We start from the raw sequence: 26,740 nt of genomic DNA on the forward strand, positions 1-26,740 counted from the left end.
GGATTTTGTAAGATACATACTTGGGGTTTTGTGAAGACAATATTGAAATATAGGGTTAAATCCATACCCTTACTAGATCATTGAATGCATTCTAGGTACTAAGAGCATGGTCATTAAATAGGTACTAATCAGATAAAGCAGTCAGCCTATTTTCTCATCTATAAATCAGATGGTGGGTGAACCTGCCAACTGTGACCATCACTCACAGGATGGAGTGGGAGAAGTTAGAGTGCACAGTGCACATACGTTCCCAGGGGGCCATCCCATCCAGCAGCTCACAAAGCCTGGGTAATAAACTATATTTCAGAGTTCTATTGAAGGGAAGAAAAGGGTCAAATGAACTTAACTATTACACTTGTGGATGGTTCACAAAAATTTTTCGACAGGATATATGAATGATGAGTCCTGTTGAAATGAAACCCAAACAATGGAAAAAACACATGACATCAGAAACAACAAAGTTTGGACAAATGGGATGACTTTAAACTGTAGAGCCTCTGCATGGTCAAAGACATAGCAAGATCAATGCAAAGCCCACAGACTGGTAGAAGATCTTCACTAGTCATAAGGGCCTCGTATCTAAAATAGAAAGCTCAAAAATTAAATCCCCCCAAAACAAATCCTCAAAAAAAACGAGCCCATTAATGAGTGGGCTAAAGACTCAAAGAGAGACTTCTCTGAAGAGGCCAATAGAAACACATCTGGCCATAAAAGAAGTACAAATCAAAACACTGAGATTATTCCACATCATCCCAGTTAGAATGGCCATTATCAATATATCTAGTAACACATGCTGGTGGGGATGTGGCCAAAAGGGAACCCTACTACACTGTTGGTGGGAATGTAAACTTGTTTCAGCCACTATGGAGAACAGTATGGAGGTTCCTCAAAATATAAACATAGAGCTCCCTACGACCCAGCTATCCCACTCAAGGCATCTACCCAAATGACCACAAACAAGGCCACACTAAAGCTACCAGCACAACTATGTTCATTGCAGCCTTATTTACCATAGCTAAGAAATGGAACCAACCCAGATGCCCCTCAGTAGATGAATGGATCACACACACACACACACACACACACACACACACACACACACACACACACACAACTTCTATGCTTACATCAGAAAGAATGACATTGCCCCCATACACAAGGAAAAGGAATTATCTGGAAAAAATTACATCAAGTGTAGTAAGCCAGGCCCAAAGTAGGTTGCATGGTTTCCCTCATTTGTAAAAACTAGAATGTCTATGATATTCTTAACAGGGATCTCAATAGCCCAATTGCTAAATGCATAGGCCCATATATACTAAAGCGTATCAGCATGAACTCCAAGAACTGGAAATAAGAGGTTTTTATATCCTGTACGCAGTTCTTTCTTTAGTTCTTCTGTACCCTGTCTTGTATTTAAATTTATCCCATCCATAGAAGGGTACAAGAATCACAGAAACACTAGGACAAAGGATGAATGCAACAATGATACTCACTTGACATTATATTGGAAATGAACTATACAGCTTGCGGGTGGTGGTGGGGAGAAGAGTAGGGAGGAGTAAGTGGGAGAAAATGAGGGGGTGTTTAAAAAGAAAGGTACTCATTTCCTTACTTATGTAACTGTAACCCCTGTCATCACCTTAAAAAAAAAGAAGTGACCCAATTTGAATCTGTTGGTAGAACTAGACCCATTTTAAGTCTATATTCCAATGTCAAGTCTAAGGAAAAAAACTTCATAGTTAAAACTGCTTTTGAAAAGTCTACACATGGATCATATACTATTTTCTCTCTCCAGATCCCAGATTGAGGAGCTGGCTTTTGCTACATGTGCCTTTGGACCCTAGGGAAGATATTCTGTGTCCTTCAGTACAACTATGGTGGAATCTCACCAAGTGAACTGCAAATTCTTACTTCCCATCTGATGGCTTCTCTAGTTCATAAATTCCCTTGGGGCAACAGACTGTATTACTTAAATAAGGAATTACCTCTGGCTAACCAAACAGAGCTGACTCACTGGCACCGTGACTCCTTTTTATAAATGCCCAGATGTACATGGCTTCAATCTCTAGCAATCTTAAATCATTTTTGAACATCCATATTGCTTTTTAAACTTTAACCAGGCATACACACATGTTCAAAATACATATATGACAAAAAACATGCTACATGCCATCCTATTTTTAAAAACTGAGGTTGCAACTCACAAGTATTTCTTTTGATGCTTTGGGCGGGGGTCATATTGTAGAAGTACAAGGAAGCTTTTGAAGCTCCTAAGAGGATTATCAAGGCAGCATCTGGGGTGAAGGAAAATAAATCAAGCAAGCATATTTGTCCATAATATTTTAATACTTTTCCACTTTTAAATACTGTTTTTTGAATTTTGATTGTAACATGGAAGATCCAATTTTATTTTTAAAAAACATCATCAGAATCATAAAGCTATTATAGTTACACTCTATATACTCCAAAGGTACTTAAAATGATTATATTCTGAGTCTGTAGATGAACAATGACAATAATCCAAGTATATCATCTGTACAACCTGACTAAATACTGGTGAATTGGACTGTGTAATTGGACAAACAATCGATAAGCTTAAAAATAACCAGCACAATTTCACAAGAGAATCAGCTCAGCCCAACCAAAGTTCTCAGTAGCAACTGACACTGCTGTGGTATTGGTGTACAACAAGCAGTGGAAACTGAACATGGGGGCCCCATTCTTCTCTTCCCTCCTTTACTCTCACATTTTAGGGACACAGGCCGTGGTCTGCCTGCCTCTGCAGCAATCTCAAACCAAGTGCTGCAAAGAACCTCTGCACCCCCAAACCAGGGTCTGTGGTGTCTCTTGTCCTATTCAGTGGGCATGATCCCCACACCACCAATATTGTTCAGGTGTCTAACTCATTCAGCGTAGGAGTAACTGGACAGTAAAGAGTAAGGGGGTTTTTGTTTTGTTTTTGTTTTTGGCTTGAGGAAGGATAATTATCTGTGGGTAACAAAACACTGGGAATTAGCCACATGGAAAAAAATTCTAGAGGGTCTAAAAGGCCAGTATTTCTCCAAATTTGATTTCTTTTTCCATATTCCTGGACTTATTTCTAAGATTGATTGGGCAGAATTAACTCCAATGAAGTACCTGTATAGTTATCTAAAGGTAAGATGCATCTTTTCTTGTCTTTCTTTTTTTTATACAAATATTTTAGTGTAATTTTATTTACAGAATTGCAAAAGTATATCATCATAGTACAAATCCAACAACTGATAATTTAGATACTGTTTTGCCAACTTTCTATACCTTTGTAAAATAAAGCCATCCAATTATGCATGAGTTGCATTCTGTGTTCATGATAGTTGCCAGAAATGGCAAACATTTTAATAGTGGGCATTGAGAATTTCTCTGAAGATTCTCATCAGTGCCTATGAGAATCAATCTTCTCCTCACTCCTGACCCTCCCATTCTTCCAACCCAGCTGACTGTAAAATAAAATACATATTTGAGGTATAAACTTTTCTTTTGAAGTCATACTTTTATAAAATGCTAACTGGTTGGTGATGTAGTGACTATTGATACTCTGTCTGATTTGCCTTTCTAACATTACCACCATATAGGCACTTCTCCACGGAGTCAAATTATGAACAGCATTTTTTTTGTAATAAGGCATATTCCATGCACATCATTTAGAGAAAGGTAAATTAAAAAATAGAAAAGATTTATGAAGCATGAAACTGCGTGCATGTAATGTAAGCATGTTGTATATGTATTTTTCTCTCTGTACAGAATAATAAATACACTCTATTTGATGCAAGTAATTCACTTCCAGGATTGTGCATATAAAGTGATCAGACTAATCCCATCATGAAATTATCACCTTGCATTTATCATTAAGACTCCATTACCACATATAGAATATATACAGGATGTGTTTCATATGACATGACTTTCTGATTTACAAAATGGGTCTCATTTCACTGCTTCTAAAGAGAAGAATATGTCAACAAAGCCTCTACAAAATGCCTGATTTATACAAATACATTTGTGTGTAAACACACTGAAGGTTTTGAAGTGGGCAGTCATTTGACTTCATTAAGTACCATCCCTTGCCTCAACTCCATGCTTCACAACTAAAAAGGGTATTTTACATGTTATATTCTAACACTGACTAAAGAAAGGCTTATCAGTTTGAATCACATGGCATCTTTTGCTGCTCTGCTCAAGTTTCTGATCAAGAGGCCAAAGGGAGCACTACTCAGATTTGGATGTCTACTTGGAACCCATCTTTTAAACTGGCCCCAACTAAGAAAAACTAGCAAACATATGTATTACAAAATACTAGAAATATCAAATCAAATGTCAAACAATCTGATTTGCTTTAACAAGTAATACCATATATTCTCTTACAAATTTCAAAGTATGAACTCATTTTATCTTGATCACTTTACCAGAAAGTAGTCCTTGTCTACAAGATTTGGACAAGTTTCTCTCTGGGGGCAAGCAGAGCCAATTTAGGAAATTACCAAACTGAGTTTGTAACAAACTGAAAAAAAAAATCTGTAGCATATAGTATATAACTAAAAAGTACAAGAGAAATATAAAGGTATGTGGGAGATAAAGCTTTTCACTCTTTCTCCATCAGAACTGATGTTCTTCATGGGAGTAAGACTACAGAGAAGGCAAGCACACATAGGTTATTGACAACCCTCAGTTACTAAGGTACACTTAACAGGACAAAGTGAACCATTACAGAAATCAGCAGCAATAAATTCTATGATTATACAAAGCAAAAAGGTCAAAAGATTCTGGACACAGACTTGACTATAGGCCTGAAGAATGAATCCCATGTGGATATCGGTGCACAGAAAGCACATGCCCCATGTGCACTCAATTTTTGTGCTCTTCTTTTGTGCACAAAACCTGATGTAACTGAGGATCTTAGGCTGGACCATGGTAAATTAAAAATTCTGAAAAAGTTCCCCCAAATTAAAGCATCAATTTCTAGTTGTGATTCAAAGTTGATTTTTTTTTCTCTTCTAGGAACAAGCAAATAAAAATATAGCCATATACATGTAATTTTACATGTATTTATAGTTACACGCTGAACGAGAAGCTCTAGCAGGAGACAGCTAGTATTAGATGTTCAGCTTTACTATTGCAGTATTTCTTCTTTTTTGTACACAAAACCAAGGTCTTGAGCCGCAGACAAGGCTGTAGATCCTATGTTCCAGCTTAGAGCACTCAATTTTCTCTCTTTCCTTCTCCAACATGGAATGTCACGCAGCCTTGCTCCAGTCACTGCAGCAAAGGAAATGATAGGTAAAAACCTAAGTAGTGTATTCCTAACAGACTACCAGAATAGATTCTGTGCAGTCAACAAATCATGGAATGCACAGAATCTCTTTTTAAAATTTATCTCTAAAGCATTTTATCTTTGTGATATAAAATCATTAACTTTACATATCTGAAACTTTTATTCCCTTAAAAAGGAATGCAAGACAGGAATCTTTTCAAAGTTAGGATGATAAAGCACTACGCGCCAAGAGGACATCAAACAGAGGTCTCTAGATTTTTACTGCCCAAACTGGCATTTCCTCCTCCTTAGCCTTCAATAATAATTATGCCATACAATATCTTTTCTCAAGAATTTAAAAGTTTTATTTTATTTAAGAACTTAACTCAAAACTCTGAAATGTCTTTGGGCCTTACTAACTCTACAAAAGTTCCCTAGAAATGATACATACATACAGCTCACACCCCCAGTAATCCTAACTCCTTAGGAGACCACCAAGACCTGGAGGATCCTGGTTTGATACATTAAAAAAGTCTGTAAGACTCTTAGCTCCAATTAACCACAAAAATGCCAGGCTGAATACATGGCTAAAGAGGAAGCACTAACTGTGAGCAGGACAGCCAAGGAGCAGGAGAGTGAGAGGCTCTAAACTTAAGCCTCAGTACTAGCACAAACAATTAAGGGGAAAAAGAGTTACTCTCTCCATCATCAAAACTTAGCTTTCCTACAGATCCAATGTCAGGACTTACTTCAAATATGGATCTTCCTTAGCTATTGTAGGGAGAAATAGCCTCTTTAGACAAACAAAGATTTTTCCACATAAAGGTTTGAATTTGGATCTTTGTCGGAAAGCAGTTTAATCTGGACTCAGAAAAGTCAGAGCTAACCAACAAGCCTATTCAGTTCTATTTTTTTTTTTTTTTTTTTGGTCCAGTCGTGGGGCCTGAACTCTGGGCCTGGGCGCTGTCCCTTAGCTCTTCAGCTCAAGGCTAGTGCTCTACCACTTGAGCTATAGCACCACTTCCGGCTTTTTTTCTTATGTGGTGCTGGGGAATCGAACCCAGGGCCTCATGCATGCAAGGCAAGCGCTGTACCACTGAGCCATCTTCCCAGCTCCAGTTCTATTTTTTTATACCAACACATGCATCTAAAAATAATGTTATCTTCCTTTCCCTGGAATGATATTTCCCCCAGTACTGAGGTTTGAACTCAGGGCCTGGTGCCTCTAAGAGGTTTTTGCACTGATTACTTTTGAGATAGAGTCTAAGTAGGATAAGGTATGAATGAGGTACCGGTGGCTAGCTCCTACCGATGTCTTATAAAGGAGTTTCATCTTCTTCCCTTCTATGCCTACAGAAGAAAAATGCATTTGCACATGGGAGCATATACACACGGCCAAAAAAATCCAACATTCTAGAAGCAAAAACTTAATCCTACTATGTTTGTTTCAAATGGTACACTTATTCTAAAGACAGTCAATGCACTTATACAGCACACTTAATGCATAAAAAGACAGAATTCTAGCCAGGCATTAGTGCAATCTAGGCACTAGTGTAATCCAGGCACTAGTGTAATTCTAGCTACTCAAGAGGCTGAGATCTGAGGATACCAGTTCTAAGCCAGTTGGAACAGGAAAGCCCATGAAACTCATTATCACCAATTAACTACCAAAACAAGCCAGAAGTGGAGCTGTGCCTTAAATGGTGGAGCTGTGCCTTAAATGGTGGAGCATTAGCCTCAAGCATAAAAGCTCAAAAACAGTATCCAGGCCTTGAGTTCAGGTCCCAGGACTCCCGTCGCTGTGCCCCCCTCTCCTCCCTGGCCACAAAAGATAGAACCACTAAAAAGTCAGGCTATATTAGAAATCACTAACCATTCAGTTAATTAACCTAGAACCTACTAAACATTTTCAGGTAACATTTTTCCTGAGGCTAATATTTAAATCATGAATACAATGACTCATACTTCTACTGACAACAAATTTAGTCTCTGTGAGTGTTTTGAATGAAAAGATATACTATAAGCATCATTAGAAATCAGATTTAATGGAATTGAGTATGGTGGCTCACATCTGTAATCCCAGCTATGGAGGTAGTGCCTGGGAAGATGGTGGTTTGAGGTTAGCCCAGGGAAACAGTTAGCCCCCTTTCAATAACAAAAAAACAAAACAACCACCACAAAAAATCCAGGTGCAATAGTACACATCTGTAATCCCAGCTAGGTGGGTAGCATAAAAAAATTGTAGTCCGAGGAAGTCCTAGGCAAAAATGCAAGGTTCTATGCTAAAAAAAAAAAAATAACCTAAAGCAAAACAAATAGTAGAGTGATTGTCCGGCAAGCGAGGCCCCAAGTTCAAATCTTAGTACTGTACAAAAAAAAATCAGAAAACACATGGACTAAAATCTCAAATTTGTTTTCTGATTTTTTTGTTTATATATATATACACACACACACACACACATATATGAATGTGCATGTCTGTGTATAAACATGTATATTTATGCATTTATACACAAGTATCTTGTTCTTATTTTTTGGTGATATTGGGAATTGAACTCAGGGCTTTGTGTGGGCATGTTACTGCTGAGCCATACCTCCAACCCAAATGCTGCTCATTTTTGAAACTTGCTCCTTTGCTGGGTACCTATGTTTCATTTCCTGTTGTAGCTAGGATGACATGTAAATACCACCATAAACAGCTTCTTCCATTTTAATAGTTTTCTTAACTTTTAAATAAATCGTAATGATTCAGCACCAGATGTGGGGCTCATGCCTGTAATCTGAGCTACTTGTGAAGCAGAGAATAGAGAATTATCATTTGAGGCTAGCCCAAGTAAACAAGTTAGTAAAATCTTATTTCTTAAAAAAAACCAAACCTCCCCCTCCCCCCCACAAAAAAACCAACAAGAAAACCCACAGTATTTATTTTGGCAAGGGCACATTGGTTGTTCTATGATATGTTCCGTGATATTGACAATCCCTTAAGTGTTAGCAGAAAAAATACAATGAAACAAGTTTTAAAGGCTATGAACTACAATCCTCTATCTGGAAAAATCACTTATCACTTTGCATACTCTCCTTTCCAGGACTAAATAAATGTTAACACCAGCATTGTCATACTAGTACAATCATGCTAGGCCATGTTCAGTACCTGTTAATACTAAAATAAAATAGGTTTTCCTGTAGTTTTTTCTTGGACAAAAGAAGTAAACCGCTTTAAAAATTTAGGATACTCTCGCTTTGCCACTGCCCTTAACACTGAGGCTGGTGCCCATCCTCCAGGGTTCACTGTAAGAAAAAGAAAAATTAATTCATATTAAGGTATGTGCCTATATTCATGAAAAGCACTTACTTTGCCTTTAAAAAATTCTATATATTGCAATACAGCTATATCCCTTTAAGTCCAAACTTTTTTTTTTTTTTGGGGTGGGGCAGTAGTAGGAACTGAACTCAGAGGGCCTCATCCACACTCAACAATTGTTCTTCCACTAGAGCCAAGCCACAAGTTCTTCAAGGTACAACTATTAGTACCTTCATACTAACCCATCAGATATAAAAATCAGATAGCAGCAACAATGAGATGTACAAGTCGTTATGTCGAAAAACGAACTTTACAACTTTGGTGGGGGGTGGGGGAAGGATTGAGTGGGGGGAGGAGGGAGTATGGGAAGGGGAAACAAAGAGGCAACAAGGCTTGATAAGAAATGTGTTATCTTGCCCATGTAATTGTAACTCCGCTGTGCTGTATTCTCACAATTAAAAAAAAAATCAGATAGCAAATAAGAACGCATTTAATGTCTTCCTGAAAGACTCTTGGTTTTCCATAAATTACATAAAAATACTAATATAGCAACATTTTAGGTTAGGTTGTATTTTTTACCAACTTCTACTATACTACCTTATTTAAGTACAATTTTTTTTAAAGGTATCAACCGTTATCCCCAAATGAAGAAAAAAGACTGTGATGAGTACTGTAGGTGCAAAATGGGTATAGTGAGGAGCTTTAAGGACATAATAAAAAGTGTCAGAGTAAGGAAAATATCAGATTAGACCACCAGGTCATGAAAACTAATGAGTAATGATCCTGAAAACTGAAAGCCCTCAAATAAGAAAGACCTGTTAATTTCTCTATTTTTGTTACCATTGCTTACTATCCTTCATTATAAATATATTCTATCAGGCAACTAATACAATTTTTTTTAAGTAAGGATATATATATATAACTTAAATTTTAAAATTAAAATTCAGGCAATTATATTTTCAAAGTCTCTCAGATAATTCTGACAAGTATCTCTCCAAACAAAAAATTAGTACTCTGGCTGGGAAGGTGGCTCAGTGGTAGAGTGCTCTCTAGCATGCATGAAGCCCTGGGTTCGACTCCTCAGTACCACATACACAGAAAAAGCTGGAAGTTGCACTGTGGCTCAAGTGGTAGAGCACCAGCCTTGAACAAAAGAAGCTCAAGGATAGTGACCAGGTTCTGAGTTCAAGCTCCAGGACTGGCAATAAACAAACAAACAAATAGTACTCTAAGCCAAGCGCTGGTGGCTTACACATAATCCTAGCTACTCAGGAGCCTGAGATCTGAGAATTGCAGTACAAAGCCAACTTAGGCAGGAAGGGCTATGAAACTCTTATCTCCAATTAACCACCTAATAACTGCAGGTGGAGCTGTGCTTCCAAGTGGTAGAGCACTAGGCTTGAGCAGAAAAGCTCAGGGACAGCACCCAGGCCCTAAATTCAAGCCTCACAACTGACAAAAACTTAAAAAAAAAAAAAATTAGTAGTCTAAAGACCAGAACTAAAAATGGCATTTATCTAAATGTAATCATGATCAAGAACCTTCACATATCAATTAAAACACAAAGATACATACCATTAGCTACATATGTAATCTTGCATAGAATGTTGTCCCTGCTTATCTCCTGGTTTCCCTCTGGTGGGCTTACCAAGGTTTGACAAATCATAGCAATATTTATTTTGGCACGGACACATCGGTTGTTCAGCTGTCAAGCAAAACATATAAAAAACACCAGTATAATAAATATTTAGTATGTTGTAATCTGCTGGTCTACTGCCATGTTAGTTTAATCAAAACTCTTAGCATAAGAATACATGCCACACTTATATGACACAGGATTTACCCTCTTACGTAGTAAATGGAGCTAAAGAAAGAAACCATAGAAGGTTTGCAATAGTTGACAGCCACTTAGAGATAAATGTGGGAAACAGCCTATCCCAACTTAGCTCTTATTTTACCAAACTCAAGAGGAAAGAATGTGTGATGTTCATGGCTGACAGTTGTGGTTCCAGTCACTCTAACATAAAACAAAATCTAAAATGCATTATCAAATCAAGTGTGCATATGTGTGTGTGGTTATCCATTAATTTCTTCTGTCCTGCACTGTGTACTTAGCGCTATAGTGTATAATTATACATATTTATACAGTGTACTTACAGGAGCACTATCATGATCCACAGAAAAATTACAAACTATCCAAGTTTCAGGATCATTTTCAGTCTTGGCTGGTATTTTTCTAATAGCAGAAAGATATAATACATCTCTCTGAGAAGCAGGCCATACTCTCTATGGAAGAAACAAAAATCATTTGAAAGATAGTTTATTCAGGTATCACGAAAAGAAATTTATACCAATTCCAAATGGGAAGCACCAAAGACCACTCAGCAAAAGATATATTATGAACACTGTGTTAATGGTTTTGCTGAGCAATATAATCAGAGGAATAATAGTCTACTTTTTTGTGTGTGTGCTGATCCTGTGGCTTGAACTCAAGGCCTGGGCACTGTCCTTCAGTATTTTTGCTCAAAGCTAGTACTCTACCATTTGACATTTGGTTCTACTTACAGGTTTTTTTTTTGTAAATTACTGAAAATAAAGAGTCTCATGGACTTTTCCACCCAGCCTGGCTTCTAACAACAATCCTCCTATCTCAGCATCCCGAGTAGCTAGGATTATTGGCATGAGCCATTAACACCTGGCTATGCATTTCCCTGTCCCTTAGTTTTTGCTCAAAGCTAGTAGTGCTCTACCACTTGGGGATCAGAGTCTCATGGACTTTCCTTCACTGACTAATTTTTGCACCAAAAGACCTCAGGATCTTGGTTCTCAGGATCTCCAAGTAGCACCTGGCTACGTTTTCTCTTTTAATTGTATTAAAGTTGCCATTTTACTTTACAATTCAATGGCATCTAACCTCTATTTCTGAAACGTGTCTTCACTCTAATAAGAAACTCTATCCATGAAGCAACCAACAGCCGCCCATCTTCCTCCCACAGTTGCAATGTTATGCTTCAACAGCAAAGATAATAGAGGAGAAAACTACTGCTATAATAGAACATATGTGAAAAAACACTGTCATTTACATCACAGACTTGCAGGTAATCAAGCAAGGAAAAACATATGGTATGGGAATAACATAAAAGCTTAGGTTCTTGAGCTACCTTCATTGAATAGAAAAATATGCTTTTATTCTAAGTGAATTTTTTATCCTTATCGTGAAGTATCTTTCCTGATTGCTGAATACACAAAATGACAAATAACTCAATGTCACTCATTTTTTAAAAAGGCAAAATTTCATAAAGTAGACATGAAGCAACATAATTTTTTTAAATTTCACCTACACTTGCCCATTACTACTGTAGAACTTAGTCAATGAGCTAGCAATGGTGGAATGCCAGCTACTTGTGAGACCCTATCTCAAAATATAAAGAACAAAGTCAGGTGCAGTGGCCTGTAATTCCTGCTACTTGTGAGGCTGAGAAAGAAGGACCACAGATTGAGCTAGCCTGGGCTAAAAGTTAAAAAGTTCCTTTCTCAAAGACCAAGCTGGGAATAGTGGCATGCATCTCTATAATCCCAGCTACTCAGCAGGTGTATAATTAGAATGGTCAAGGTCCAGGGTTAGTCCCTGGCCAAAAGTAATTCTGAAATATAACACAAAAAAGTGCTGGATATGTGGCTCAAGAGGTAGAGAGCTTGCCTAGCAATTTTAAGTCCCTAACTTCCAATCCCAGTCCCACCAAAAACAAAAAGCAAACAATCCCTTTTCTCTTCCTCTCCCCACAAAAAACTCTAATAAATATAAATGTACAGAATGATTAATAAAGATGCCTTAGATATGAAGAAATAGCCTCCTTTCAGAATGTATTATTCAAGTAAAATTTAAAGAGAAAAATGATGTACAGCTTTGATTTTGTTGAAAGACATTTTAGGACAATATATTTATTCTGAGAATTATAAATAATTGTAACTTAGTAACTTTAAAAGACACATTATCTGAATTACTTATTATTTAGTTTTTACTTGTCAATCCTAACATAAACCATGGGATTGTTTCTTCTACCTATGGTTTACCTAGTAGAATGCTTTTAGTAGTTGTTGCCCAGGATTATTTTTTGGTAATAAGGTTCTGACTTTAGAGAAATTAAATGTTCACTCAACTGGAAAATAAAATAGCTAGTGAATCATTGCATTTTTTACATAACAAGCAGTTTTGTTTTTGGTGATTTCTCTAGAATCTTAACTCCCTCTATTATTCTATATGAAATATTTTATTTCGCAATTTTTCACATGGGAATAGAGTCGAATAAAGCAAGAAAAATCTTAAGTCAAAAACTGTAAATATACTGAAAAAAGCAAGAGAAATGGTATGAAAGGCACCCAGCTTAAGTGATACTGGCCTGCGTGCTCCTCATTTCTGCTTGCTTCCTGACAGCTACCAATTACTGAAATAAGCTTCATGTTTATTTCCCTCTGCTTCAACTCAGGCTACTGTCATACATTCCCTTACCTATATTTTTATTCTCATAGGAATTTGTGATTTATCTTATTTGGTAGCTACTATTTATTTTCTGTAGGGATTGGATGCTAGACAAAATTTAGGTGGATTTTAGAAGCTTCCTTACTAGACTCACAATGCATATTAGAGACACTACTACAGACCTTCATAAAACACTGTTTTTAGATATTTCTCAGATTCTTGACTGAATACATTTCTGCTCTAAAGAAACTGATACATTTTTCAAATATATATTTATCAATCATTGGTAAAGTCTTTGGATCTTCTATGGCATTTATGTTTCTGCCAAATTTTACTTCAAAAACAATTTGTACAAGTTTGAATTAACTGACATTGTTTGGGATAGATGAAAAGATCATTACCTTGTGGGTTTGATAAATGATGATCGCATTATCAGCTAATGTTTCTACCACATGGAAGTTTTCTATAGTTGCTGAAATAAAGAAGATAATATTAGCACCTAAAAAGATAAGTGCATTTTCCAGATATGATAAATGTAGTATGTTGAAAGCCAAATATGAAGGAACATTATGGTTAAATGAACATGAAGATAATGAATACTTAGCACTGGCACTACAGATCTGCTTTCATTCTGTAGATGGTGGCTGTGAAGTCTCATTACCAGGAAGTTTCAATTTCTTTGGTCCAGAATCTATCTGCTACAGCAAGAAAGCAATTCCTACGACTACTGAATCACTCAAGTTCAAGTGAATTCCCTAACACTATGAACTGTACCTTTTTGTGGTTTACTGATGTTAAAGTGCTCTATCTAGGCTTAGATGACTTACAATTGTGGAAAAAATTTCAAACTACCAATGATAAACGTTATAATGTTCAGAAGTCTTTGTATATATTAAATGAGATGTCTAACAGAATCATATATAAAAGTAACCATACAGCAGGATTCATCTATGACATTATCATGGAAACAGTTTAGAAAAATAATTAGATAGGGAAAAAAATGAAAAACTATGTTAGGCCAGGTGCAAGTGGCTGATGCCTGAAATCTGGGAGGCAAAGATTTCACAATTTCAGTTCCAGGTATACATGCAAAAATATTCAAGACTCCATCTTAACTACTAGTTGGATGTGGTAGTATAGCCTGACATTCTAGCCATGCAAGGGGTTGGAATTAGGAGCATGATGGTTCTAGGCAAGTTTGGGCAAAAAATATTTTGAAACCCCATTTCAACAGAAAAGGCTGAGCATGTTTGGGCATGCCTGCTATCTTAGCTACAACAGGAAGCATAAACTGGGAGGATCATGGTCTCTGAGCTAACCCCGGCAAAAATACCTTAAAAATAGCTTTATCTTAAAAATAACCTTATCTTAATAATAACTAGAACAAAAAGACCTGTGGCCCAAACAGTAGAGGGCTTGCCTAGCATGAACAAAATCCTAAGTACAAACCCAGTACTGTCAAAGGAAAAACAGAAAAAAAAGTCATATTGGATTTGATATTAAATTAAAAACATTAGACATCAAAACATATTAATGATGACAGCTTACTTTCCCAGTCATTGCGAACATCAACATTCCAAAAGTAATTGCAGACTTCATGGCCCGTAACACCTTTAACTGAATGGGTAGCTTTCAAAGGATCCAGAACAATCCCATTTTCTTCTACTTCTCTTCTGTATACCTAAAGAAGACATATTTAAAAAGCTGTTTGAAAAATAAAAATGAAGCCCCTAAAGCACAAATTTGAAGGCATACTTTGAAATTTTGCCTTTGCAAATCTATTCATAGAACATACTATGCTAAAAATTTCCAAATTAACATAAGAAAAATATTTAGAATGACAATGTGAGAGGTAAACTTCAATTGTGAAAAACACATAAATAAATAACCCTAGGTGCTAAGAATTAAAGTATTTAATTTAAAATATTATCAACCAAACATTTTCAAAGACCCAGTGTAGTCAAGAGGGCAAATAAGGCTAACTAGAAAAAAATTTCCTTAAGGACATTGATTTAAAGCGGTTTTGTTGAATGTTGCATACCCAACATCAAGAACAGTAACAGAAACACAGGAGATACTCTGGGTTTTTAATATTTTTAGTCAAATGTTGAAAACTAAAATGGCAAAAAAATTTTTCTCTTGATTTAAAAAGTGAGAATGTATACCTTACATACAAAATAAAGTTTGTTGCTTTAGAGAACTCTGATTACTTCTTTCAAGAAAGGAAGCAGCATGTTCCAGGGACAAACACTTCTCATTTTATGGTGTACTTACTCAGCCAGATACACTATTAGCCATTTCAGCTTCATGTCTGCAGTTTCTCTCTCCCACTACCATTTTCTTCAACATTCACACTATAAACTCTAGATTTCTGATTTCTCCTCTCAGAATTCACTATTAAGCTTATTCCTAATTTTTGTTAAGGCATCCAACAGCTTGATTTTTCTGCTGCTTACCTTCATCACCTTGTACCTCTCCTTCTAAGTCTTCTAGGTCTCTAGTTTCTTCCCTATCTGCTTAATTTTCCTAAAATGATATATTGCATAGAGTAATGTCTAACTGCTAAAAGACAAGGTTACTCTCCTTAGTTGACTTTACTCTTACTTAGTTGACTTACTATCCTTAGCTCACTAACACCATAGCACTTATTCTCCATTCCTCATTCCAGGTGGAGGGAGGACTTTACCCAGACTACTACTTTACTTTTCTTATGCTTTTATTTCTTCCTCACTATGGAGGAACAGTGAGTGATTTATCTGAATAGTGAATATGGAAGAAACAACTTAACCCTTTCTACAGAGAGTGTCAGTGGTTGGTTGGCGGCTTGCTTTTAGAAGGAAGGCACATAGAAATCTAGCTGTTAGAAGCACTGTGTTTAATTCTGGGGTGACACATTACACCAAGAATTTATGGCATTGAGCTAAAGTCATTATCTATAGTTTATTCAAGTTAATTGGTATCTCACTGTCTGCCTCCTTTTATTTCTTTTTTTTTTTCCCGCCCCCTCCCACTTATTTCTTAATTTGTTCCCTATTCAAAATACATACTTGCTTACTTGCTTTTGGGTTTTAAGATAAGGTCTCAGCCGAGGCTAGTCTAGAACATGTGGCCCCACTGTCTCAACCTCTGGAATGCTGGGATCAATGAGGTGTGGGCCACCATGCCTGGTATTTCTATGTAAAAATCTTGTATAAAAAAAAAATGTGTCTTCAGCTATGTGCTGGTAGCTCATGCCTGTAATCTTAGCTATTCAAGAGGCTGAGATCTGAGGATTGCAGTTCAAAGCCAACTCAGGCAGCAAAGTCCATAAAACTCTTACGTTTAATTAACCACCAAAAAGCCGGAAATAGAGCTGTGGCTTAAGTAGCACAGAGCTAGTCGTGGGCACAAAAGCTCAGGGACAGTGCGCAGGCTCTGAGGTCAAGCTCTAAGACTGGTACACACAAAACTGCCTTCAAGTTTTTGTCTCTATTATTTCTTGTCTAAAATGCCCTAAACTTAACCACTGTCACAACCTTGACATCATTTCCAAGTATATTAGTAAATAAACTAATTGTTTAAACTCAATTTTTTAATTGTTTAAGCTCAATTTTCACCTGCCTTATCACACTCTTATAATCTTCACTCAATATATTAACAAATGAAGAAACAGTATCTTTTATATGTCAGTATTCTCTTTCTTTCCAATAAACTGATAGCTAGAGGGAAAGAATCTTGAGCATAATGTTTTGGAGCATGAGGTCATTTTAAATTCAACACTACTATTGTTGCTATTCCATCTATGTATCTCCATTTCATATGCCTTTTCTGTCTAGTGGTCTCTTTTATGTAGAGTTGTGTTGTTAACACCAAAATTGTCAAACACTTTAAGATATAAGCCAACACAACTCTACATTGAAGAAAAGACAAAAGTATAAATAATAAAGATAAATGAATATTCCAGTATAAAGTATAAAGACAAAGAAATATCTAAGTAGAGAGCCATTTGTAATTTGACTTACCTGCTGCTGTATGGCCTAAGCAAAATAATATCGTATGTTCATAGATTTTTATTTTGACATCAGGAAAGCAAAACGACACTTTATTTCTTAGTTATCTGGTACTTCTTTGATTGTAATTACTTATTTAAGCTAATCTGAAAATGCTACTCTTGTAATAAGGCAGAATTAGCAATCTGTAACTTTTTAGTGAATATTACCTTCATTTCCCCTTCTTCTACAACCAATTGCCAGTTGGCATCTCCGCCTACATCTTGCAAGGAGTATGTCATGTGATTCTGCACCATCTCTTCAACCTTGAAAAAAAAAAAAAAAGCCATGAGAATACAGAGCCAATGCAGTCATAGTGTCAGTTTACTTTTTCAGAAATGGTGCACTTAGAAGCTGAGGTAGGGGCTGGGAAGGTGGCTCAGTGGTAGAGCGCTTGCCTTGCATGCCGGAGGCCCTGGGTTCGATTCCTCAGCACCACATAAGCAAAAAAATAAAAATAAAAAAATAAAAAAAAAAGAAGCTGAGGTAGTTAGAAGATCTGATACAGTGTTGAAGAGCTTAGGTCACATTTCACATATCCAGGTTAGTAGATAGTAAGTAATAAATGAAGAGAAGAAAGATGGTTTATTCAAGTAATATAGATTAGCCTAGTGTAAGCCAAGGGATCAAATCAAGCACTATAAAACAGAGATGGTATCATCTCTGAATTTTTTTTACTCAAGTTTGAACTCTGGGTTTCATACTTGTTTCTGCTGAGCCAAACCTCTAGCCTCAAAGAAGGTGCCACGAAGCATAAAATATTAAGGGTAAAATTGGCAGAAAAATAATAGTGTTCCTGTAATTAATGTATATAGAGATACCAGAAAGTTTGTTATGTCAAAGATTTCCCTGCAAAAGGTGACAAAACTTACTTTATCAGTAAACCTCTTTTATGACAATAAACTCTGTTAAAAATTTAAAATGTCCTTTTATTTGACCAATTTCACTGTTCTAAGTACTTTTAGAGTAACTGATATATATCAATATTTACATATAACCACATTTTAGTTCATTCTTTTAAAATATGAACACAATTTCTTTTTTTTCTTTTCTTTTCTTTTTTGATTTGTTTGATGCTGGAGATAAACCTAGGGCCTTACATATGCTAGACAAGTACTTCACCACTGAGCTTACAAAAAAGACTGGGTTAAAATTGTTAAAGCAGGTGAAGAATGTTTCCAAATTAGACTAAGTCTAATTTCAGAAAATATGCTCTTGGTTTTTCTGGACTTAAGAGTTGAAAATGAGCCTAACGTGTAATGTCACATCAGTGAAGTAAATGGATATACAATATATTTAAGATTAGAGGGGATATTACTACAATTTCAACCTTTTTGCCCACCTCACATCTACATCATTCAATATGATGCCATTTGAGGAAGCTAATAAACTGGATTTTTCTAAGTTACCAAAAAAATTGCCCTTTGATGGTCAAACAAAAGTCTAGAAGGGCTCAAAGACAGCTCAGATCTCTTGTATCTTTTCCATGTGAAAGGATACAATTCTGATTATTTTCATACAGTCACAAAGCTATAGAAGACTATTATATAGCTTTATTAATAACAAATTAATAGTTCAGTTAACCCAAAAGAAAAATGGCCAGTATGAATAGTGAATTTACCAAAGAAATGGTTGAGTACTAAGAATACTATTACAGTCTATCAGATTGGCAAAAATAACTAAATTATAATATTTGAGTCAGTGCAGCAAAAAATACTAGCCTCTGAGTGAAAGCTGGTCCAGTTTTCCTAATTAAAAACTTGTCAACAAGAATAAAAACTTGTCTGTGCTCTAGGGAAATAATATCAATTATCAATTACTTAGATATAAAGATTTAGATATTCAGATACTATATAAGTAAGGATAAATACCATGTATGTAAAGAGTTAAAGATTATATATACATACATAAATAAATATATATATATATATATATATATATATATATATATAAAGATGGTCACTGTATTAACTGTAAAAGAAAAACTGGAAATAAATGAAAAAATATTCAGCATTAGGTGAGCAGGTAAATCCAATATAGAGATGCAGATCTATATTGACTAGTGAGATGAATCTAAAAATAATTTTAAAAAAGTTACAATACTACAGAATTATCTACTTTGAGAGAAAAAAAGACATTTACCAATGTGCATTTATCAATACATTCCATATTTTATTTGTAGGGAACTGAATCAAGAGCATACTCTAATATTCTACCATGGAAATATGTCCCAACTCAATCCCAACTGAAAGATTTTTTGCTTCCTGATATATGTATTGCTCAGGCTGGTCTCAAACAATCCTCTTGACATACCCACATATATACATGCACACACACACATCATATATATATATATATATTTCACTAGCATATATACGATAAACTTAAAAATATCCAGAGATTTATGATTTTAATTCTCTTTGTTCTATTTTTTTAGTTTTACTAAAATTGAAATGCATTACTTGTAAAATAGTAAGTAATAAAACAAGCCCACCAGCTGGGCTACATTATTTTACAATTATATTACAATAATAATTACCATTAATGATAATACTAGTAATTATGCAAATTCACCATTTCTGGGCTACATTATTTTATTTAAGCTATTTACAAGGCATCTCTATGTTGATCTGATCCAGTTGAAAATATTATTTCAATAAAAGCAAGACAGTTGAGGTCTACTGGTGGCTCATGCCTGTAACCCTAGCTACTCAGGATGTTGATATCTAAGGATCATAAGTTTGAATCTAGCTTGGGCAAAAAAGTCTATTTAACTACCAAAAAAGTCTAATTAACTACCAAAGAGCCTGAGGTGCAAGTTTGGCTCAAGTGGTAGAACACCAGCCTTAAATAGGAAAGCTAAGGGATAATACCTAGGCCCTGACTTCTAGCTCTGGCAAAGCGCGCACGCACACACACCACACACACACACACACACACACACACACACACACACACACACACACACACACACACACCCTCGCGCACACACACACACCCTCGCGCGCACACACACACACACACACACACACCCTCGCGCACACACACACACCCTCGCGCGCACACACACACACACACACACACCCTCGCGCACACACACACACACACACACACACACACACACACACACACACACACACACACACACACACACACACACACACACACACACACACACACACACACACACACACACACACACACACACACACACACACACACACACCCCTCCAAAGAACAAGATAGTTACAAGCTAATAGCTAATCTTTATTTAGGTAGCAAAACTAAATTACCAGGTTTGGAAAACCTCCATATAAAAATTGATACAAATGATCAAAACAACTATACATGTGTATGAGTTTGGACTTAAAAAGAATGTTAGAATAAATATGATTTGGTTGTGATATTATGCTTAAATATTTTTACAACTTTTTTGGGGTCATGCTGCACATGCTAGTAAATGTCTACCCTGGAGCTACAATTCCAGTCTTTAGCAAATTATTAAAACGAATGAAAGTTAGATTTTGAGTTAATTACAAAGTAGAAGGTTTTATTTCTTAAAACATTTTAAGGAGTCACTAGTACAATTTCATATTCTGTTGAACTGGAAGTTTCCCAGATCACAGTATTTCTCAGCTAATATTAACTCTAGGTCCGGGTCCAATTATATATACATGTAATTATATAGAATTAATCTGCCAGATGCTTTAATAATGGGAGATAAGGAAGTACAATGTCCTCTGAAATAAACAAATCCAACAGTTTGGAATTTTTCACTCTAAAAGGCCCTGCTCAAACAAGAGGTAATTTAGTCAACAATTAACTGCTTGATCCTAAGTCTGCTAATAACAGCAAATGCTTTAGCAAGGACAATATAAACTTAAGAATGTCAACATTATTTTCTCCTCTTTTATCTCTTTCAGTATACAAAGTAATATAATTAAAAACCAAAGTATCAAATATTAGAAAAAAATCAACCAGCAAAATTAATTTATCTCATTTATATATATAACTTATATAAACTGTTATGTTAAAAAACAAACTACAATTTGCCAGTTTTCATAAATGGGCACCCGTTCTTCAGTAATATTTTCAAGATCTTCAAGTCTGTTCAATGGATTTTCTGCTACAGCCCAGATCTAGGTTCTAAACCCCAAATTCTTAGTCATCTTTTATTGCTCACTTATAAATTTTGTCCCTTGCTCTCACTTATACTTCCTTACTTTTATAGCCAATATTTTACTACTTTTTTTTTTTTTTTTTGTCGGTCGTGGGGCTTGAACTCTGGGCCTAGGCGCTGTCCCTCAGCTCAAGGCAAGCGCTCTACCACTTGAGCTACAGCGCCACTTCCTATTTTACTACTTTAAAGGGAAATGGTGAACTTCACTGTTGAGTTTGTTAGTATGTCATTTTACTACTTTAATGTGAGTGGAGCTTAGCAGAATAAATCAAAGTCCCCTGGTAAATATGATGAACTATTTTTTCAAAGACATTGTATAAATATATTAGGAAATAAAAATCAGAAAAATGCATGGTAAGTCTTATTTTTCCCTTTATTGAATAGTAAAAAAGGAATGACGTCTTTTATTTGTATATGTTAATTAACAGAGATCTTTTTGAAACTTGACTCTTTCTTTGGAATACCCTACTAGAAAAAAAAATGACACAAAACTGTGATTTTCTCAAGAAGTTGTGTTATAATGGCAACAAAAGTTCACACTTGTTCCAGACTCTAGATAAATCACAAAAAATGACAGAGAAATTAGAAAACTCCCCCAAATCTAACCAGATTTAAACTGGGTTATTTTAAGTACATAGTTCAGGTTCTGGACATAATAGAGTTCAAAAGACGCAATCATCATGAAAGTAAAAAATTGATAGTAAAGAATTGAAGCTCAAAACTTTTTTTTAAAAAAAGTGCTAAGGATGTAACTCAGTGGCAGATGCTTGCTCATTATGCATAAGGCCCTGGAGTTGATCTTGAGCAACACAAAAAAGACAAAATAACAAAAAGTTAAAACTAACATTGACATTAAAAAAAAACTGTTTCCTTTAAATTCATTTTATTTTGAGGGTAGAAAGATTATACACATCCAGCTTCTTGTCTGAAATGTCTAAACTCTAAGTGATGCTAAATTAATTTAAACCAATTGCAATATGATTTAATGATATAAACTGGAATATAATAATAATACACATAGGTATTTTTAGGAGGAAAATATTAGCTGCAGTTTAGTATTATAATAGTAATGAGGCAGGGTTGGAAGTATGGCTACTTTTGGAAATCCAAAACCCCAGTATCTCAAAAGAAAAAAAAGCATTAAGACAAATGACATTTAAAAAGTCATTTCCTTAACATAATTAGGAGATAATTAAAAGTGTGATTGGTGAAGTTTGCTTTTATGCTGTATGTCCATGAAAGTTGCTGAATCCTGTCTGAACAGATAGACAATACATACTATAAAAGAACCAAGTAATTTCTAATTATTTCATTTCAATTTGAAATTGTTTCTTGAGTATGCTATTCTATACTGCTAAAATCCCAAGCTATTCACACTAGAGGATACAAAATGAAGGACACATGCAAGCTTGATAAACGAACTATTTAGTAGATCAGGAAGGCTTAATGCTTACTACTACGATTTAAAATTCAAAACCCAAACAAGTAACCTTGTTGAAAAAATTTCTATGAACTGTGTAAGCAGCTGAACTATAGCACAAAAGATTCAAGTCCACTCCATACATTCATACAGTACCTGGGAGCTGAATCTGTGTACATCGTCAGAGGCACTGACTAGATCAATGGAAGACATGGAGGAAGAGCGACTATAGGGCTACCAGAGACAGACAAAGAAAAAACCAAGTAATCAGAACAAAGGCACAACAGAGCATTCAGTACCAACTTCCAAACACAAGATAAAGAGAAAACAAAGCACTATATGAAACAAGCACAGCAGCAAATGCTGAATTCATGCACCTATTATGTATTATGCTCCAAAATCATCCCAAAGAGAATGTAGTACTTCCAACAATACAAAATAACATTACTTAACCCCAAAGAGGAAAGGCTTCATATAACTTGGCTAAACTCTGATTAGCTATCTTGGACTAGCTACTCTGTATCCCTTTCACCTTCCCCCTTAAATATTAAAGAAAGAACACTACATTCAGAATTAGTATTTCTAAATTGGGAGAAAGTGTATGAGAAAATATATGAAATACAACATATACTATAAAACCTTCACTACCTAAATTCATAAAAAAGGGAGAAAATTTGTACTATAAAATAGCTCTATCAACACTGAAGAAAACTTACACTTTCAGTAAACTGTGACTGTTGGCTTACCTTCTGGACAAATCTATGTGTCCCCACAGAAGAAAAGGCATCTCCAGATGGCAAAGATGTAGGCCAGTGTAACCTGACCTTTTCACTCTGTGACTGAAAAAAAGCATATAAAGTTGAGGTGGTTTTAAAGCATATTTTGCAACATAAGAATACCATAACCTGGAACTACCACTATTTCTGAACACTTCAGTGCTTATATTTGATTTATGACATTAGTTCAGACACAAGCCTTGACCAATCCTAAACTTTGTTCAGATATCTCAATCTAGTCTCTTCTTTTTGACCCTACAGGGAATACTAGACCAGGAATGAGTTCTTTGATTTTGCGCATAGTCAGGCCCTTTCACCCACTACCTGCATAGCATCCTTTATCTTAACACTGCTGCCAATTTTCTTTTTAAACTCTCCTCAAAACATTCCAATTATTTCACTCCACTGTGAACCTGAAGATCTGTCTCACAGATTTATATGTCACTAGACCAAATCATTATTTGGATTTAGTTATGTTGCTAAGATCGTATCATGTATGTGTGTCTTGTCTCCTTTCTATGAAGATATTCTGCTGTCCTCTCATCTTTAATTCTTGCTAATCTGATACTTGATTGCTTTCTTCATCTTGCCTTGTTTCTTCTACTACTTAACAAATATTTAGTAAAAATAATATACCAGAAACTTCTTTGTTATATGTGTGCTTATTTTCTAACTAGATAGGACAAGGGCAGTAATTTCTATTCAATGATGCCTGGACACACAATTATTAATGGCTCATTTCTCATACATCAAATTTATTAAATATATCTTTATTTAAGTTATATAAATTTGAAAATGTATGACATGGTTTTCATTTGGAAAATACCTATACAGAGGCTATGTTGGTGAAAACTGCACAATATATTCTGAGTACAAAAAAGTGATCTGAACCTATAGAACTGATTTTATGGATTATTGGAGTTTACTATTTTATAACATACCATACTGTTAGTATATTTATCATACTGATGTGAATGGCTAGTAGACAATGAAAATCAGTGTCAGTTCAATGACTTTTTGTAGAGCACCTGCCAGAATATCAATAGAATTAAATCAAATTTTTTCATAGGTCCATTGATACTTCTTTTTCTAAATAGTATACAAGTTCTTATTGATCCTCTTCATTCAACTTAATCACTGTCTGATATTCCATAGAGTAGTATTTCAGAAATAAGAAGGGATGTTTTGCTTTGTGGACTTAGTGTGTGCTGGGTGAAACCTCTAGCACTGAGCTATATCCCCAGCTCTAGAAAGGTGGTTTTGAGACATCATGTTGAGCTTTTTATCTCAGATTTGTAAACTAACACCTAGAGAACTTAAGTTTTAAATTCACAGCTATAAAACTAGTGTGAAAACAGTATGACTGAGAAGTCTTGACTGTATAATTAGTTCCCCCAAAATAGTACATTTAAGTCATATTTTAAGCTTCCAAAACACAGTGATGCTACTTAGGAACTATTTTTACTGTCAAAAGTAGAGTCTAGTCAGGAACTGAAAGTTCTCTCTCTCAGAGTACAGTGGAACATCTTTTGAGTATAAAGAAATGAACAATAAGCTTTACAAATTAATATGACATGAACTTTTCATTATAAATTTGAGAAATATAAAGAAAAATAAGTATAAACAGAAATATGACCTCCTGTAGGTGGTGATTTACTCTTGTCTACTTAGAGCAGTAAATGGGCATAATAGCCATGACTGGCTTAGAAATGACAGAAATGAAACAAGTAACTTTGCTATACAAATTCATGTATGGTATAAAACTGATACACTGATTATTTGCAAGACACTTTATTACTACAGCTTATTCATATACGCTCAAGAATATAGTTTCTACTAATAGTATAACCAATACTAATCGTTTAACCAAATTGGGGGGGGAGGGGGAATGCAAAATTCACCCACTAGTACCATCTAGTGGTAAATATGGAAACTACACAGACAAAATTAAAGGCAAGGAATTCAAATTAACCTTGACACTAGCAATGCAAAACTCAACAAATGCTTTCTTCCAACTTCCAAAGAAACTGTGTGTAAATGCTGTAGATTTCATGGTGATTACAAACACTTCAAGTGAGGAAAAAACTTAAAATTTGTGGTAATTTTCCTTTTGAATTCATAAGTAGTTGGTGAATGGAAATTGAGAAACTAAATATCAAGACTAAATATACACTTGATATTGCCATAGTTTCTAAAGAATGGTTAAAGGTGGATCATTCAAGGGGAATAGTCAGAAGATTTCCACTCCAGGTCATGTTAATTATGTATAGTTTATCAGAACAATTACTGTTCTAATTTTTGGGGCTTGGCAATTAATCTATAAAGAAACCAGATTTTAAAGATTCTTCTGCATTTGTAACTCAGTGTAGGTATAGTTTGTTATTAAATTCAGTTTTCAAATTTATTAATATGAAATAACTTACATCAAGGCTAAAATGAGTTTCAACTTAAAATTTTTAGTAGATTTACCTGTTCTTCTATTTTATCTTGCCTGTCAAGGGCAGCTTCAACAGCATCAAAGAACTCTTCTTCATTAATCAGACTGTTTGGGCCTTCCTAATGAAACACAAGGGAAAAGAAGAAACAAAAACAAAACCCAAAAGATTAATTGACTTAAGGAAATAGAAAACATTGATAATTCTGGTATTAACTCTATGGAAAAGAAAAATAACTCTATATATTTATTGAGAACATAATTATGAACCAATCACTCTACCAGGCACTATTTTCCCAAAGGTGATTAATATATGCTGTGTAACATCATATTACTTACTCAATTTACTTTCTCTATACTCCTATTGTTGGTCAATATTTTTTAAAGATTACAATCTAAGCAGGGCCTGATGAACTATGTAGATGCATAATATAGTCTGGTGCCTATTTTCACATGGTCTAGGAGTTAAGAATTTCAACTTGACCAAGTTGGAAAAACAATACTTGGAAAATTTTGTGACATGTAGGAATTACTTGACATTATGCTGCTCATAAATAAAGTTTTATTAGCATATAACCATGCTTATTTATTTATATAGTATTATGACTGCTCTTGAACTAAGTACTTGCAACAGAGGTGTCAGGTGACAGACATATTAAAACTGCAGAAAAGCCTTGCCAAAATTGGAAAAGATCTATAGCCAGTTAGTAGAGAGAGAATTCAAAAACAATTTTCCTAAGGAAAATGCAGAAAGAAAAGTTGAGATGCTTGAAAGTATGGTTAGATGGTAGAGAAGGGATCACCAATCATCCAAGGAACTTGTTTAAAATGAAA

At 35.2% G+C, this 26,740-nt stretch overlaps 1 protein-coding gene across 2 annotated transcripts in view; it reads right to left on the reverse strand.

The window, feature by feature from the left end:
- Positions 1–2,315: 2,315 nt before the first annotated feature.
- Positions 2,316–26,740, reverse strand: part of LOC138833019 (ceramide transfer protein) — a 92,309-nt gene continuing 67,884 nt past the window's right edge. The window contains exons 9-18 of one of the 2 annotated variants that reach the window (XM_070031376.1): positions 25,942–26,028; positions 23,443–23,535; positions 22,853–22,930; positions 17,267–17,362; positions 14,617–14,749; positions 13,470–13,540; positions 10,746–10,874; positions 10,164–10,293; positions 8,439–8,575; positions 2,316–5,292 (exon numbers count right to left, since the gene is read on the reverse strand). In XM_070031376.1, coding sequence (XP_069887477.1) covers positions 8,448–8,575; positions 10,164–10,293; positions 10,746–10,874; positions 13,470–13,540; positions 14,617–14,749; positions 17,267–17,362; positions 22,853–22,930; positions 23,443–23,535; positions 25,942–26,028 — 945 coding nt within the window. In that variant the 3' untranslated portion in view covers positions 2,316–5,292; positions 8,439–8,447. The remainder of the gene's footprint in view (positions 5,293–8,438; positions 8,576–10,163; positions 10,294–10,745; positions 10,875–13,469; positions 13,541–14,616; positions 14,750–17,266; positions 17,363–22,852; positions 22,931–23,442; positions 23,536–25,941; positions 26,029–26,740) is intronic. The other variant, XM_070031377.1, reaches the window with a different exon arrangement.

This window comes from Dipodomys merriami, unplaced genomic scaffold (genome assembly GCF_024711535.1).
Source record: "Dipodomys merriami isolate MVZ:Mamm:240054 unplaced genomic scaffold, mDipMer1.0.p SCAF_20, whole genome shotgun sequence".
NCBI classification, from domain to species: domain Eukaryota; kingdom Metazoa; phylum Chordata; class Mammalia; order Rodentia; family Heteromyidae; genus Dipodomys; species Dipodomys merriami.